At 50.8% G+C, this 16,262-nt stretch overlaps 1 protein-coding gene across 10 annotated transcripts in view; it reads right to left on the reverse strand.

Annotated features, from left to right (window-relative positions):
• MSI2 (musashi RNA binding protein 2) overlaps positions 1-16,262 on the reverse strand; it is a 340,247-nt gene that overhangs the window by 59,308 nt on the left and 264,677 nt on the right. For all 10 annotated transcript variants that reach the window (XM_059717433.1, XM_019493293.2, XM_019493294.2 and 7 more), the window contains exon 9: positions 6,726-6,840. In XM_059717433.1, the coding sequence (XP_059573416.1) occupies positions 6,726-6,840 (115 nt within the window). The remainder of the gene's footprint in view (positions 1-6,725; positions 6,841-16,262) is intronic.

Raw genomic sequence — 16,262 nt, forward strand, 5'->3', positions numbered from 1 at the left:
CAAGCGTGGGGAAGCGCTTGCCACGGGCGGACTGAGATGTTGCGCTCCAACACGAAGGGCTAGATAGCAACACGGCCGTCTCCCCCACGCCGTTGCCTGATAACGCTCCAGGTGCCAGCCGGGACATCCTAGGTCCCTCCCTTGATCCAAAAGGAGATCATCTGCTCACCAGGCACGCACGGCGTCCCTTTCTGTACCCGCTCACTGAAGCATTTTAGAGTCTGGGCTCGTCCATGCTCATCCTCCCGGGTGTAAAAGCAGCCCCGGCAATCCTCCCTCCACCCCAATACAGACGCCAATGCAATGGGGTGGGATGCTGTTATAACCCCTATTCCCTCCATCGCCCATCCACACATCTTGCTCCCCTCTTCAGGCTTACTGCATGTGCTCGTTTTTGTCCGACACAGGTACATTTAGGGCAAGACAACAGCAGACCCGAGACCAACCAGAAGGGATCGGCAAGATACCGGTAAAGATGCTTTTGACCCTCTCCCCAGCAAATCTCTATCATTTCTAACAACAAAGACAAAGTACACAGTTGACTGGAGAGCGGTTCTCATCTCTCTCTCCCATCACAGAACAGTCTCTAGGTCAGGCAGATGAAATCATAAATTTATAATACAACATTACTTCAATTTTCCTCTTCATTTGCTGCTGCGATGCCCAGCTCTGCTCTAACGAGTCAGAGCCCAATCTGCACGGGGGAAATCGGCTGGCTGAATATCAATAGCACATTAACACCATGCCCATGTGGATGCTTCATCAAGCCAAATTATGGTCAGGCCGACCTATCCACCATTTCCATTAGCCGCCATTCTCATCCTGCACTGGGCACCGAACAATTTATTTGCTTCAGTACTTCTAGCGAATGATCAATCTCGCAGTAATTATCTCTTGTTGCTAAACTAAAAAAAAAAAAAAAAATAATAATAATAATAAAAAAAATCCAGGTTTTGCCTGGATTACCTCCCTCAAAGAGAGACCTTCCTGCCCATGAAAGTGCAAACTTAAATCAACAATCAACTATGCTTCCTCAGCATGAGTTTTACTCGGATCAGACTCCTTAAGCCCAGATGGCAGGTTCCCCATATGGTCTCTTAGGTCAGTCCAAAAGTGCTTGCAGCCTGTTAAAATGACTGACCCGCCTGTGCAGATTGGATCTGGCTCTGATGACATTCATGCAAACCCAAGGCCAGATCCCTCTGCTGTGTCAGATGCTCGTGGGAACACGGTATTTGGGGATCGGCTCCTTAAATCTCCCCTCTTTGCATCACTGCAGCGATGAAACGTCCCAATAAGCACCCCGGTGTCCTTTTCAACGCGCTCACGTTGGCCGCCCGCCTCAACCATGCCCGAGTCTAGCTAGAGAAAACGCCTCAAACCCGGCAGTAGACTCAGGTCCGACTGTGCCGTAAAAGTAAGGAGTCTCCAAACAAGAAAGCACTCAAAGAGGGAGTCGTTCATCCACCTGCCCCTTGGCCCTCCCCTCCATCCATGAGACGACACTTCTGCCGTCACGCACAGCGTCATTTATGCTTCACGGTCTTTGTTCAGCCTGACGTGGAAGAAAGGGGCAATCCTTCAAAAGTCTCACCCCCCAAAATTACACCAAAGGGTCCACAGTCAACAAGTCATGAGGTCGGGACTGGGATTTCTCTCTCTCTGCTGGCACGAGGGGCCGATCAACTGCACTGCAAAGAGTCTGGACACATCAGCAAATGCAAACGTTCAAATCAGAACCAGCGAGCTGCCGATGGCTCAGTGCAAACCAGCAGAGCTCGGCGGCTTGTCGGGTGGTTGTTTGAAGGCGATTTTGCACCTGCAAAAGAGCTAACTCGGTACCCGTGGATTGTGCTGTTTGTCGAGAAGGCCTGCTGTCAGTACGGTTTTTCTTTGGCCTGTGAAAACAGGGCTAAGACGAGGGCAGGCGGTTATGACCCCCCAGGTTGTGAGCACACGCTCTGGGCGAGTGCAAAAACAAAGCTGGTTGTGAGCGGGGCAAGGAGGAGGGGGGAGCAGCTGCAGAGCAGCAACTTCTTGCTTCGGCCCAAAGGGTTGAGCTCCCTCCCGCACGAAGGGAAATGGACAGTTAACTGCATGCATGTCGTGGCTGAAATCAGGCTGTAGACTGCAAAGGGGGCTTCTTGGGAGTCCAGGATGGTGCAAGACACCTAGGAAAGGCCCACTTCTCCACTGCACGGACTCTGCTGGGAAAGAGGAATGACTTTCTTTGAAGGGCACGAGCTTCTTGCAACGCATGAGCTCAGCCCACCCAGATCGAACGTGTTCAGTAGTGCAGAGCCCCGCGTGTGCACCGATAAGAGGCTTTCTGAAGTGTGGGGCTCGTCCCAGAGCACCGTGCAGCACTGCGGATATGAGCTTTACGGCGAGGGGGGGGCTCCCGAGCTAAAAGGGCTCCAAGCTTTCTGCAGCCGTGGCACAGAGAGGGCCTGAGCATCCCACCCCTCCGTCCCATGCAGGAGATCGCTGGAACCGAGACCTGCGCTTTCTGCCGCGTTGCTAATGAATATCCTTAATCTCCCCGAAGAATGCATGCAAGACAAAGTCTGAGCCTGCTCCGATGCAGCCCTGGCACGGGGCCTGGACCGCCAGAGCTCCTGGAGACCCGGGCCTGCTTTTATTCCTACCAACCCGCTACCCTGGACCGGGGCTGCCCATCTACCTCTGGAGTGGCGTAGCCCTGCGAGAGCCAGTGATTAATGACAAAGATCAAGTGCCTTAATAGCTTCGAGGAAGTCACTCACTGCTTCTTCACCAGGGCTGCTGCGTGCATTTGCTTCCCGTTCCCTTTTCTTTCCGCGAGCACGGGAGACGGTGACCTTGGGCAAGGACTTCCAGAGACCAGGATAAAAAAACCTTGCAAGAGCAGCTCTAATGCATTTAGTCTCAGACCAGCTAAATATCTAAAACCAGTAATGGAATAATTCTGCCAAAGGCCCCGTGGGATCTTAGGAAAATATTTGGCTACTTCAAAATCTCCCTCCGGCAATATGTTGCTTCGTACGCCTCATTGTTTGATGGGTTAATTACGCCCTTCTTCCGCTCGGGGATGGGGCCTCGTTGCTATGTTGTTGCCAGGGGTTGGAAATGAAAGGTTTCGATTCCACGCTGAGCCTCTGCTGATGTGCCCAGTTTCCAGCCTTGAAGTGAACTTTTATGGCCATCCCTTTGAAACGGGGATTTATAATGGTCACTCGGACAGCCTGGGACTCGCCGGGCGAGATTCTGTTATTCAGCAGTTAATTATTTAACACGCTCTCAGTGCAGCCACCAGGACTAGGAAATAAAGGGGGGGCGGGAAACAAACAAAAAAAAAGCTGGAGCCGATCATTAGGTGCGTGCCCTTCAGCACAAATCAATCATTCGTTTGGAGCGAGTCACTCGGATTTGAAACCTAAATTAGACGTTGCTCCGTGCAGGCCGGTGGCACTGCATCCATTTTGAGCACCGTCTGGCAGGCAGGATTCACGTGGTTACGGATAACCAACTTCGCCGTCAGTGCTGAAAAAAGGTGCTAAAGAAACTTGCCGGGACGTCGGGGAAATGCGCATGGGTTTTCCAGAATGAGACGGTGTAAACTTAGGACAAAATTTCCCAACTGGGGTCTCGCATGAAGTGGAGGAAGCCGGGGAAAGTGGGAATAAAATACAACCAGATGAAGGAACTGGATGCCAACACCTTGAGCAGGTTGGTGTCACCCCCAACACGCTCTTAATTCAGAGGTGACACCTGTTGTGGGAAAGTCCTCCCCTTTAAGTTTGGGGGCATGCAAACTGGCACCCCCTGATAAATGGCCTCATCTTCTCAGGAAGAGCGGACACCCAGCAACAATTCTTACTGACATCCGTGTGAGCTATGGACACTTGGGAAAGGTTGGGCCACTTGCATAGAAAGTTAGAGTTGGAAGGGACCTCAGGAGGTCATATTTAGTGCACCCCCCTGCTCCAAGCAGGACCAACCCCAACTACATCATCCCAGCCAAGGCTTTGTCTACCTGGGTCTTAAACACCTCCACGGATGCAGAGTCCAGCACCTCCCTGGGTAACCTGTCCCAGTGCTTTACTACCCTCCCAGTGAGAAAATTCTTGCTATTATCTAACCTAAACATCCCTTGCTGCCACTTGAGACTGTTGCTCCTTGTTCTGTTGTCTGCCACCGCTGAGACCGGTCCAGCTCCGTCCTCTTTCGAACCCGCCTGCAGGGAGTTGAAGTCTGCTATTAAATCCCCTCTCAGTCTTCTCTTTTGCAGACTACATAAGCCCAGTTCCCTCAGCCTCTCCTCACAAGTCATGTCCTCCAGCCCATGAACCATTTTTGTTGGCCTCTGCTGGATTCTCTCCAATTTGTCCACATCCTTTCTGTAGTGGACAAAACTACTCCAGATGTGGCCTCCCCAGTGCTGGATAGAGGGGAATAATCACTTCCCTTGACCTGATGGCAACACTCCTACCAGTGCAGCCCAGTATGCCATTAGTCTTCTTGGCAACAAAGACATACTGTTGGCTCACATTTGGCTGACTGTCCCCTGCAGCCCCACATCTAAGACCTGGGAATAAAGTCTGCATGGGAAGAGCACAACTGAAGTCAGCGTCCCAGCTATGCCAGGCTCCTGGCAGGATTGGGGGGGGGGGCCTTACTTTGTGGATCGTACAGACTTGGGAAGTTTTCAGGCCTCAAGTGGAAGCAGATTTACAGAGCGTAGGTGGCACTGACAAAACACCGCATTAAAAAAAAAGTGAAAAGTGTTTTTTTTCACTTTTCTGCTTAGTTTCTCGGGGTATACTCTTCCCTCTTGCTTTGCACTGACACCTTTTCCACGTGCCAGCTGCAGAAGAGGCCCCGAGCACACCCTCAGGACCAACTGCTGGCCGTCATGGACTGAGCGATGGAGAAGCAGTTTGCCACTGCCCTCAACTCCCGTCTGTCCTTCTAACTGGAGAAAGCACCAGCAAAAACAAGGGAGCGTCCATTCTTTGAGTAAGATCAATGGGCACCATGATGATACAGTGCGTGGTAACAGCAAAGGCCAATACAAACCGCTCAAAAATGTCCGGGCTTTTAAGAAAAATGAAAATAGGGGGTTACTTTGTCTTCTGATGGTGTAGACTTCAAGCCTCACATCTCTTTAGCTACCGTCTCGAGAGGGAGCAGCTCTTTTACATAAGTATCTACCGTCTATAAAACAGATAGCTCTGCTCATCATATGCAGATTGGCTGCATTTATTTTAAGCAGGGGAACATCTCCTCCGTGAACCCGTCACTCAAATAAGCAGCCAAACGTGGGTGTACTTCTTAGCGGAGTTATATATAGGGGTATATAGTAGCTGCAATTCTCAAGTATGCAACATGCTTTTAGCACTTTGGGGCCTTTAAGATTGCCTGCAAATTGCAAGATTGGTGACAAAATGGCACGAATTGGTATCTCATGTTCAAAGAAACAGCAGGGCCTTGACTGGTCAGTTGGGTAGGAGGAGGGAGAGAGGGAATGAAACAGTGCGGGAGAGGAGCGGGGAAAGGAGCTCAGGTTCTGCAAAATAGCATGCGTGAGGCGGGGGGGTCACTTGATGCACCTTTAATGCATCACTTTTTCCTGCTGGGTGAACCGTAGGGGCAGAAGGGGGAAACCCTGCTAAGTAGGGAGGAGGGAGACAAAAGGACTGCACACAAGGACTGTATATCTTCCAGCAGGGGTCTGGACTGGGCCAATCCACCTCCACCACTAAACACTGGTGCTCAGAGCCCACCCTCTAAAGAAAAATAAATGTGGGGGCAGGGGAGGGAATCAAACTGCCTTGGGAAAACCCATGCACCGAGGACTCTTGGCCAGCCGGCAAAAGGAAGATTCATTTCTAACCAGGAAGACCTCCAAGCGCCTCCTTCCCCCGTGCACTGTGGATACGGCAGGTGAGAGCGGAAGGCAAGTTCAATACCACAAAGAGAGAAAGGAAGGGTGAACAATATCAGGTTTCCTAAAAAAACACGTTAGCAATGGCTTAGCAGCCTCCGTGGTAAATCCGAGGACGGTATATCAAGAGGCTGTCAGATTATATAGAAAGAACCACCATCTAGGCAGAAACAAATGAGAACCAATTATAACTAAATAGACCTCCTGCACAAATAGAATTTTGCCATTAAATATCATTTATCCCATTTAATTAGTATTTTGTGGACACAATGCTCGGGACTAAAATACCGTTCTGTCTCCTTGAAACTTGTAATTATTGTTGCGACCTGCACTATTATGCATCTCCCCTGCTTTCTCCATCTTGCATGCCATTTAGAAACAGCAAGATTTTCAATTATCTGTGCTGAACTGTCCAAGATACCTTTAAGAGAAGGGGAATAATGTGCGACTCAATTCCTCTAAAAAGGAGGAGAGATCATTTTTAGTCAGAATGAACACGCTGCGTCTTTCATCATTCTATTTTTGTGAATAAGAGTAAAACAGCCTATTTAAAACATCCATTTAAATGCAAATTGTGATATCCCGGCAAGGAAGAAAAAAAAAAATTAATCATTTACTATAGACAGGATTATTTCCCCACTATATTCCACCCCCCCGCCCCCGCCTTTACCCCCGTTAAATTTCTAGACCTGCACCCTGGAATTTGCAGGCTTCTGCGCCTTTAAACGTTCATATTGAGGAAGACAAAAATAGGCAGATGCTTGCTCTTTAAGTAGTTGCATAGCTATTTCACACTTACCCAACATTCCCATCCCTAGCATAAAAGCGTCCATGGTATACGGTAATCCTCGCGCCCTTCCTCTTGTCCCTGGTGGAAACATCACTTCTTTAGGTTGTGCTTTCTTACATTCTACCTATTGAGCAGAAACATGTACAAATGAGATGCAAATGAATTCCATGTAAATGTCAAATGCAGAACCAATCTAGTTAAGGGGGAAACAATTATTTTTAGCTTCCCCCTCCCCAAAGGTGAGTTTTAAAAATAGCGTAAACGGATTTAAAATAAAAAAAAAAAAAAAAAATGGGCATGTCTCTCTCAAACACGCAGAGCAAAAAAAACTCAGTTCAGATGATCAAATGCAGACTTCAAATTGGTTGCCGTGCTCCAGACGTGAAAACCTACGCTGTTTGCTCTCAAATGATACTTTGCAGGCGTGGAATGGATGGTGGGGGAAAAAAATAAAATAAAATAAAATCAGCAGCCTCGTTCCATTGCGAGCGTTAACAGAAAATGATTATTGGTGATAGAAGTCCAACAATCTCCATTTTTGAATGGGAGTATAGAGCCAATGCTTCTACCCGGCAGAAATTTTGGCAACTCCTGCCAATACGCAACCTGCATTTCTCTCACTTCCCCTTGCCCCTGCTGCCTTTTGAAATGATTTACTGCCGTTTTAATCAAATTACAGGTCTCTAATGCCATGTAAGGAACTTGCCATCATGAGCGCAAGGAGAGGACAGTAGCACTTGGATCGCAGGAGCTCCAGAACGGGGTCCTGTACCCTGTACCCAGACAGCCCGAGCCTGGTTTAATGGGTGCAGCACCGGGCAGGGAATCAGTTCAGCTAGTCACAGACTAAATTCACAGTTCCTTGCGCTATAAGGTTGGGAGCCTCATCACTGATTAAGGCAAATAATGAGGGGACCGATGTTTTGATCAGGAAGCAAACACACCTCCGCCTCCTACCTGCACCAAGGACGCTCAGAAAGCAGCTCTGCTCATCATCTGCAGATTGGCCGCATTTAATTTTAAGCAGGGGAGCATCCCCTCCATGAACCTGTCGCTCAAACAAGCCGGCAAAGGTGGGTGCACTTCCTATGTGCAAACAGGTAATTACCCCAGACAAAACCAGGGAGGTAGAATAATACGGCTAAATGTCTCTGTTCCTAATAGCCCTATCAGTGACTGCGTATTCATTGTCTTATGAAAACCACCCGCCTGTTCCTAGGCAACCTGATCAGTGAAAATTTCAGGTTTATACAATTTTCATTTAGGTAACATAAAGGTTAACTGACTGTAATGGGAGTATTTTAAACAAAACCACCTACTCCTTCCCTTTCTGCTGGAAGCCGCGTGGCAGATCTTATTTACTTTGTTTGCTCGCAACACTTCACAAAGCAGCAATGCTCAGATTCTGCCGGCAACGTTGTCAAAACATTCACTTCTTGCAAACAGGCTGCCACGATCCGTCGCCGCTCAGACTGAAGTACTTGGAGACTTCTGCTACCGCTTTGCTGACGGGTGCCTGGGTCAGCGAGAACGCCGGGAGACGGGCAAGGAGGGCACACACCAGCAGAAGGGTTGCAAAGTCTCGGGATGATGGGACACCGGCTCTGGGAATCGGGAGCTTTGGGCTACCGACTTGGCCGCTGCCGTGCTTTGCACGTCCTCGGCTGCATAAGGAGGACGAGACGTGGCTACCACCTAGGTGGTTGGCTATGAATGACCATTTGCAAATCACTTTGTGGTCCTTGATGCCTCCTGCGACACGCGGAGAGTATAGGGGCTGTCTGGGGCGGGTGTGAACTTGCAGGCAACTGCTGCAACAAGAAGATTTTAAAAAGAGGAAAGGGGAATAGACTGAAGAGGCCTGGTAGACAAGAAGAAGCACTAGCAAGACTCGCTCTCTGCCCATCGTGGAGGCTCAGGCGTGGCCAGGACACTGTCAGCAGGTTTCCTCAGTCTTTTCTTCAACGGTCGTGGCAATGATGGTGAGTCCACGTGCAAGGAGCATGTCACGGGCAGAGGGAGAGGCAAGCAAACCACTTGTAAATGGCTCTGGTCTTAGGTCTGCCACCAACCTGCTGTTGAGAGCAGTGCAGAAAAGGATGAGGGGACCTGCTAACAACCAACGTGTACCCATGCCCACAATGTTAATGAAACCTCTGTCCCGGCCTGACTTAAGAGCACAGCAGCAGTCTTTAGACAGACCACGAAAGCAGCAAGAGGAAAGCGAAGTCAATGCCCACAGTCATTCAGTCTAGCAGAGATCTGCACCTCCAGCACGTGACCGAGGAGCTCTTGTCCCACGCTCGAGAACACGAGCCCACCTGCTGGGGTGGGTAAAAATGCAGCTCGGAGTTGCACCTGCTTTTGGGACAGTCCTTGACGTGGCTGCTTCACCCCAGTTCACGCCACCGTCGACTTCCCTTTCAGTTTATAAGCGTCTCTTTTTCACTGAGACCTGAGGTCCAACCTCTCTCTTCCCTTCACAAGTCAAGTGAAGCTCAGCGGAAACCAAATCGATCTTCATTTATGTAACGGGAGCTCCTAAAGGCCGCGGCTCCACTGGCTGAACCCCCGTCCAGAGGAGCTCACAATCTCAGTGTAAGGTTATGGGCAACAGATGGATTAAGGAACGGGGAAAACAATGAGATGACACTGGTCATCGTGGAAACCGGTGGTCACAGCCGCTGCTGAGGGTTTATTTGTTTTTGGGTTTTTTTAGGTAGATATTTTGCTAGGAGAGAGCTTCTGGGTTGGGTTGAAGGTGAACATTGCAATGAGGAACTAACATTTACATGAGTGCTACCCTCTGGCAAAAGCCTTCCGGTGACTTAAGTCTACGAGCCCAGTATAGCAGGTTTTCACAAGTTTCCACAGCCCTTATGAAAACCCCAAAGCCCCAGGTGGACGCACGCACTACTTCGTCCTGCCCTCACATCCCCCTGCAAGAGCAAAACATCCGTAAAGTAGCCTAGAAGTGTCCAATGCAATCCCAAATTCCTGGTTGCTCTCTCTAGGCCAGGGGCTGGCAACCTACAGCTCATGGCCCTCAGAGGGACTGAATCCAGCCTGCAAAGGTCCGATCTGGTCTGCTTTTTACCGAGGGTGCGCCCAGAGGTGGGTCCAGGATCAGCACCCTGTGTTGCAGGGGTGGTTGCACTCCTGCTCCTGCCCTACTCGCACACCCAGGCGGGCAGACAATGCAGCAGGAGTCAGGAACTTTTCTTTAAGCCCCTCCAGCAGGTAAAAATTGTTCCCCCATCCCTTCTCAGGATGCTTCCTTCCCTTATCCGCCCTCTCGCTGCTGCCCCTGTCCTCAGCTCACCTAGAGGGGTAGTGGGGGAGGCTCCTGCCCCACTCCACATGGATCCAGGCTTGGCTACAGACAACGGTGGCAGCGGGCACGTTCCCTTCCCCTGCGCCGGCAACCAGGCTAGCAGGGAGGAGGAACCTGCCCGCTGCTGCTGTCCCTGGCTGAGGCCGGCTCCATGCGGAGCCCAGCTGCAATGGGAGGGAGCACATGAGAGCTTCCCCCCTGCCCAAGGAGGGCAGAGGAGGGTAACAGATGTGCTGAGAATGGATCCACCTCTGGGTGCACCAATCCGCAGCCATTTGACCTACTCCGAGATTTGCTAACGGTGGGCAGATCACCTCCAGTTAGGGCTGCTCCTCCTCTCCGCGGCAGCTGGGGCAGAAACGGTGATGCCAGCCAGGTTGCAGGCTGCAACCCACATTATTAAAAGCTGGCCGACCCCTGCTCAGGGCACCAAACGAAAGAGTCCAGCAAGACCCTCTGCAACTTCCCTTGACTTATTTTTAATCAGAGGGATATTTATCAGAAGTATGCCCAATTCAATTTCTCCAGGCAAATTAAAGCGGCCTGATCAGCAGAAGTGTATCATTTCATTTCTCAGCCGTCTTCTTCGAGTTCACCGCTGCTCCAAATGTCACGGCGTCATTGGTTACACCTCAGAGCGGTTTTCATTGCAAATATGCGGTATGATACAAAGCAATCTAGCTTGGCTCGATGGACAATTAACAGGAAAATGAAGTTTGGATTAGCACGGTTAGAAACAATAACCCAGTAATTAGCTTTCGCAACCACAAAACAGACTACCGCTGGTAGCAGAAAGACTAGCTTAATTTATGATTTTCACAGCACGCAGGGACACAAAGAAAACGTTCGCAAGCGGCAAGGAAGTTTTAACTTGGAATTCAAAAAATTACAAAGGAAAAAAAGTCGAGGGAAAGCAAAAGCGCAGGTGAAATCTTGTAAATCAACATGCCAGGCAACACCAGCAAAGGCACCCTCGGCAAGGGGGACCTTCCCCTCCGTTTTGCTTGAGCCGGGGGAAGCCCACTCTCGAGGCCAGGGGCTCAAGCAAAGGGCTGGACTGGAGACCCCAGAAGCCAAACTCTCCTCTGCAGAGCAGTGGCAACATAAGCGTCCTCCCTACCCTGTCTTAACCATGAGACTTGTGTAACAGGGTCCATCTACCAACAGAGGAGTAAATCTCAAAGTAGCCCAGAAGAGCATTACACCCCCCGCACTTTATAAATGAGACAGAGGCTCAAGCAGGTCATTAGCAGGACAGGAAACAGGAGCCTAGGCTCTCATCTCCTGACTTAGTGCCTTGTTTGGGGAAAGAGTCTAGTTTCCAAGTCATTTCTAATCCTTGGCCTCCGTGCCGAGATAGGCTGGTCATTGCCAACTGCGCGTTGGCATCGCCAACAACTTGCGGTCCATAGACACACGGGCCAGAATAAGACTCCTTTGAAGACCGCTCGAAGAGCTGGAAAGCAGTTAGTGACCCCGCGCTTCCCGACGCAGCCAACGAGGCAGGCTGGGAGAAAATACAAACCAGTTTGATCGTGGCAAAACTCAACGGCAACAATAGAGTCCCAGTAAGTGAGAGGAGGTGGTGTGGGACTGTGTATTGTGGTGGGAACACAATGGAAACCTCACATGTTGCAATGTTAGACTGTAGGTCGAGGGGGGAATACCACCAGCCGCCTGGCTAGTGTAGGCCACCGGCACATAAAATCGGGGTACTGAACATATCTCTCCTTTCAGCACCGCTGGTCGCCCTAATAGTCTCCAGATCCCTGCATCTACAGAAGTACCTGAGGGATGCTCTTCAGCGTCAGTCGCCCAACAAAGAAAGTTTTAAATCTAAGGCAACACACACATGCACAAAAAGTAGGGGGGAAGAAAATGGCCGAGGCTAAAATACGCTGTTTTTGTGTAGTCTGGCCTTGAGGATTAACCTTACATTGAAGCAGTCTCGGGTCAAGCCTGAACAGCCAAACCCGCTGGAGCCGTGGGCTGAAAAGAAGGAGTCAAAAGCCCGTTGTACCCGGCGCAACAAAATGAGCTGTCAGCTCTCAACGCCAAGATGTTGCAGGAAAAAAAATGGCTAAACAGCTTAATGGAGGAAACCAGAGCTATTTTGGGGGAGGCGAAGGTGTTCACAATGCACAAAAACCTGCTTTACCACCCAAAGACAAGGCCACCTTGTCCTGCCAGCGAAGCTGAATTCACAGCTAGCTGGATTAGATTACCTCCGAGACTCCATGTCACTCATGCAACTGCAAGGCACAATGATTGCTCGTGTAATACAGAAATCTATATTCACCTAGTAATGCTATAAAGATGGTGCTACCCCAGGGAACGGAGGGCAATGTTAGGAGCCTTGAAGAAAATGCATTCAGTGTTTGGCAAAACAGGGGTGCAGACCACGGGATAAACAGCCTCTGGATGTGCTCGAACTATACCAAGGGTCAGGGGGAGAGGAGGTGGGTCTGTGGCTTCGGGATACAATGGAACAGTGTCCCCCGTATTTTCTAGCACCCGTCGCTTCAATTCAATGAGCGGGGTACTTGACAACTCTTCTTTGTCCCGTGCCCCTCGTCCAGCTCTCTTTGAAAACCCAGCAAGATCATCACCGGAGCCTGCGTCGGCAAAAAGCACGTCCGGATGTCTACGCTGCCTTTTTTTTTTTTTGCCTTCGTTTTGGAGGAATGCATCCAGATTGCAGGCGTTCTGCAGTGTCCTTCACTTGACAGATGGGGCTCTCGGATCGACGTCGCCTTGCAGTCTCCGAGGCAGCTGCTGCCTGGCATCGCGCGTCCCAGACCGAGCAGACAGACCTGCAGAGTCCCTCATTGCTCTCTGTTGCAAGACAACCTCCTTCACCCCCGCCTAGCCTCCCCTCTCCCTCGGCCTTCACCCGGTCCTGCTCGGAGGGGCACCTACAGACATCCTTAGCACCAGCCTGCTCACCCTGGAGCCCACGGCAAGAGTGGCACAAAATAAACCAGAAGGATGCACCCGTCTCCAGTGCCACGGGATGTTAAGCAGCAACGGAGCCCATTTCAGGGCAGGCTGCTGTCATCAACACAACCGCGCATTACTGCAGCGATGAGGACCAAGGGGCATGGTTATTCGCCTCTGGCTGCCAGTTCTCATAGCTCAGTTAAGAGCAATCCGCCAAACTGCTTGGGCTGGCATTTCCCATGTATTAACAAGTGACTAGGTACTCAGACCTTGAGCCACGGATGAGCAGAGTCCACGAGGGGCCTTTCAGCAACATAAGTAGCTTTGGATGAGGCCACTGGAGAAAAAGCATCTGAACGTGGCCACCTATAAGGGAGCCTCAGGAAGGAGGATGTGCACTTCACTGTGGCTGAAGTGACCGCTTGTCCCAAGACAAGGTGCCTCTGAGGTCAGGACTGAAGCAGGGTTTGCAGCTCTGAAAGGCTTGCCTTTGATGCACCTGCTAGCTAGGGGACTAGGCCTTGCTTCTCATGCATCAGGGGAGGTTGCCTTCCTTACAGCAAGGAGCATGACTTGCCAGGCATATCTCACCTCATCTGTTCCCCGTCATTGCCGGGGCACCCAATGTGGGTGGCAGTCCCACCATTTCTGGGTCACGGTTTAGTTCCTGGGGAACCGAGAAGCTTCAGTTTAAGCAAAGAGCTCGAACTTCCCCATAGGAGTCCCCCCCCGGCATCCCCCAACAGATACAGGAGGTCAAAAGACAAGTCCCTTCCTGCCACCAACATCACGGGATCGTGGAAGCGGTCCACGCACGGGTACGAAGGACCGTCACCAACAAAAAGCGACCAGACGCCACTTTGCTGGGGCACCTGAGAGACCACACGGAAGCACAGCACAAATCCAATAGCTGTTGCACGTATTAATTCGTATGAAAGCCCGTTCGTTGCCTCCAACTCTTCTGATCTGCCCTAGACTGCAAGCCTAGGGATGGGACTGCCGGTTCTTCCCGATGCCAAGCACAGCGGGGCCGGAGGCAAACCGTGCATGCAAAGGGAAGGAATTTGCCCCCGTCACCATATCCCCCGTTCCTCTAGGTAAATAACATGCTTCATTTCTCTTTGCAAAACAGCCTGGCTTGTGTAGGAAGAGCACATTTGGGGGCTGGCTTTGTTTTGCTTCCCTTAATGCGTGGAGAGAATCTTTCGCTCCCACATAAATTCCAAGTTTCATTTATTAAATGCCTCGCTGGCATTTTCTCTTCGCTCCCATACTGCTCGTTTAATATTGCATTTGACATTCGAAGCTTTATAAATGGCAACAGAAGCAGAATGGGTGGGCTAAAAATAGCTTACAAAGTGAGAAGCGATGCTAGAAATAGGCTCGTGAGCAACAGTCGCCCAGCTACCTCCCCCGCCACGATGGGAAATGACAACATTGTGGAGACGAGGGAGATCTCGGCGTTACGAGCCGCCGGACGGGTAACGCTCCGGGTGCAATGGTGCCAGCCGCCCCCTCGGCCTGGGCAGCAGGGACCGAGCTGAGCACCTCTGCAGCGAAAAGCACGAGCTGCGACGGCTCGAGCTCGCCAGTTAACGCTCTCTAAACGGGGCACCGTCACGACTCTGTTTGTCGGCAGAGGGGCACGCACGGTGCATATGGACTACGTGACGGTCAGCCCACCGTGGGTTCCTCGCCGTTCGACTTGAGCACTCCCCCGAGTCAATGACCCACGACAAGCCACGTTTGGTCTTTAAACCATCAGTGCCCGCTCCCCTTCTCACACACGCATGCACAGGCTCTGCGTCTCCTTCCCGGGTCTGGTAATTAATCCGCAGACACATCAGCAACGTGATGAGTCAGTCCCATGACTGGATCGTGCATCATCTCCTCTCTCCTGGGCAGCTTTCAAAATTAGTGCTGTGAAAGCAGTGACAAGAAAAGACACTCCGAGCAACGGGGCTGCGGTATCTTGGATGGAGCAAGCACGAAAGGCTGGGGAGGAGGGCTCATTTTAATTATCCGTGACAACAAAACAGTGCCGGCCTGCACAATCTTGCTCCCTCCTCTGTCAACGGCATTTTCACGCCGTCTTCTGTTTTTCCCCCCCCAATCTCCCCCCTGTAGACTGTGCACCCACTTGTGAAAAGGTCCCTCAACATTTCCCGTCCCCCCCACCAGCCACATCTTGCCGCAGGACCGTGTGGGATTAGCACGGTAACATTTGCACAACAGGCCCTTGGGAGTAGGTGAAATGTAAGCTTTGCTGGTGAATCACAGGCTTGCAATTCCTGGCCCAAAACCTGTCTCCTTCCCCCCTTGATCCTCGTCTCTAGGGGCAAAGTCCAATAAGCACGGACTCACTTCTCACCCTCCATCACAAGAAGTTGGCTAGTCTGCGTGTCAGTGCCCGTTTCTTTGGGCAGTTCTGCTTTGGCCCCGAAGCGAGGAGCATGTATTAGGCTAAGAGAGAGTTACAGGCCCATTAAAAAGGCAAATTCAGCACAGGAGTAGTCCCTAGTCCAGCAGCACTAAAAAAGTTGGAGGAAGTTTTGAGTAGCCTTAAGGGGAGGAATCGGACTCTGAACCACGCTGGAGTGGAGAAGCAGTTAAGCCAGTCGTTGCTGAACTGGAAAGCTGGCTTTAGTGAAGGAAGGAGCTGCACTTGCTGTTAGGGCACATTAGAAAGACAAATGTTTGCAGGAAACGTTCTACCACGGATGTGAAATTTTCAAAAATGCCCTGCGTTGGCTTTAGAAACGTAGAAAACGAGGGTTGAAGGGACCTCAGGAGGTCACATCTAGTCCAACCCCCTGCTCAAAGCAGGACCAGCCCCAACTACATCATCCCAGCCCAGGCTTTGTCCACCTGGGTCTTAAAAACCTCCAAGGATGGAGAGTCCACCACCTCTCTGGGTAACCTGCCCCAGTGTTTTACTACCCTCCTAGTGAGAAAATTCTTCCTAGTATCTAACTTAAACTTGCCTTGCTGCAACTTGAGCCCATTGCTCCACGTTGTCACCTGCCCCCACTGAGAACAGTCCTCTTTGCAACCTCCTGCAGGGAGTTGAAGTCTGCAATTAAATCTAAACTAGATACACAACGCGCAGACACACACATACACGTGTCTGTTTGAACTTCTTCAGGCAGACATGCCATTTCTACGGCAAACACACCAAGCCACGGTGTCTCCGGCTGCCGCTCCCTCAGTTGCTCCTGCTAAATATGACATCACTGCAATTAAATCAGCCTTCACCCCACAATTTTCTCTTT

Source organism: Alligator mississippiensis, chromosome 14 (genome assembly GCF_030867095.1).
Source record: "Alligator mississippiensis isolate rAllMis1 chromosome 14, rAllMis1, whole genome shotgun sequence".
NCBI classification, from domain to species: Eukaryota; Metazoa; Chordata; order Crocodylia; family Alligatoridae; genus Alligator; species Alligator mississippiensis.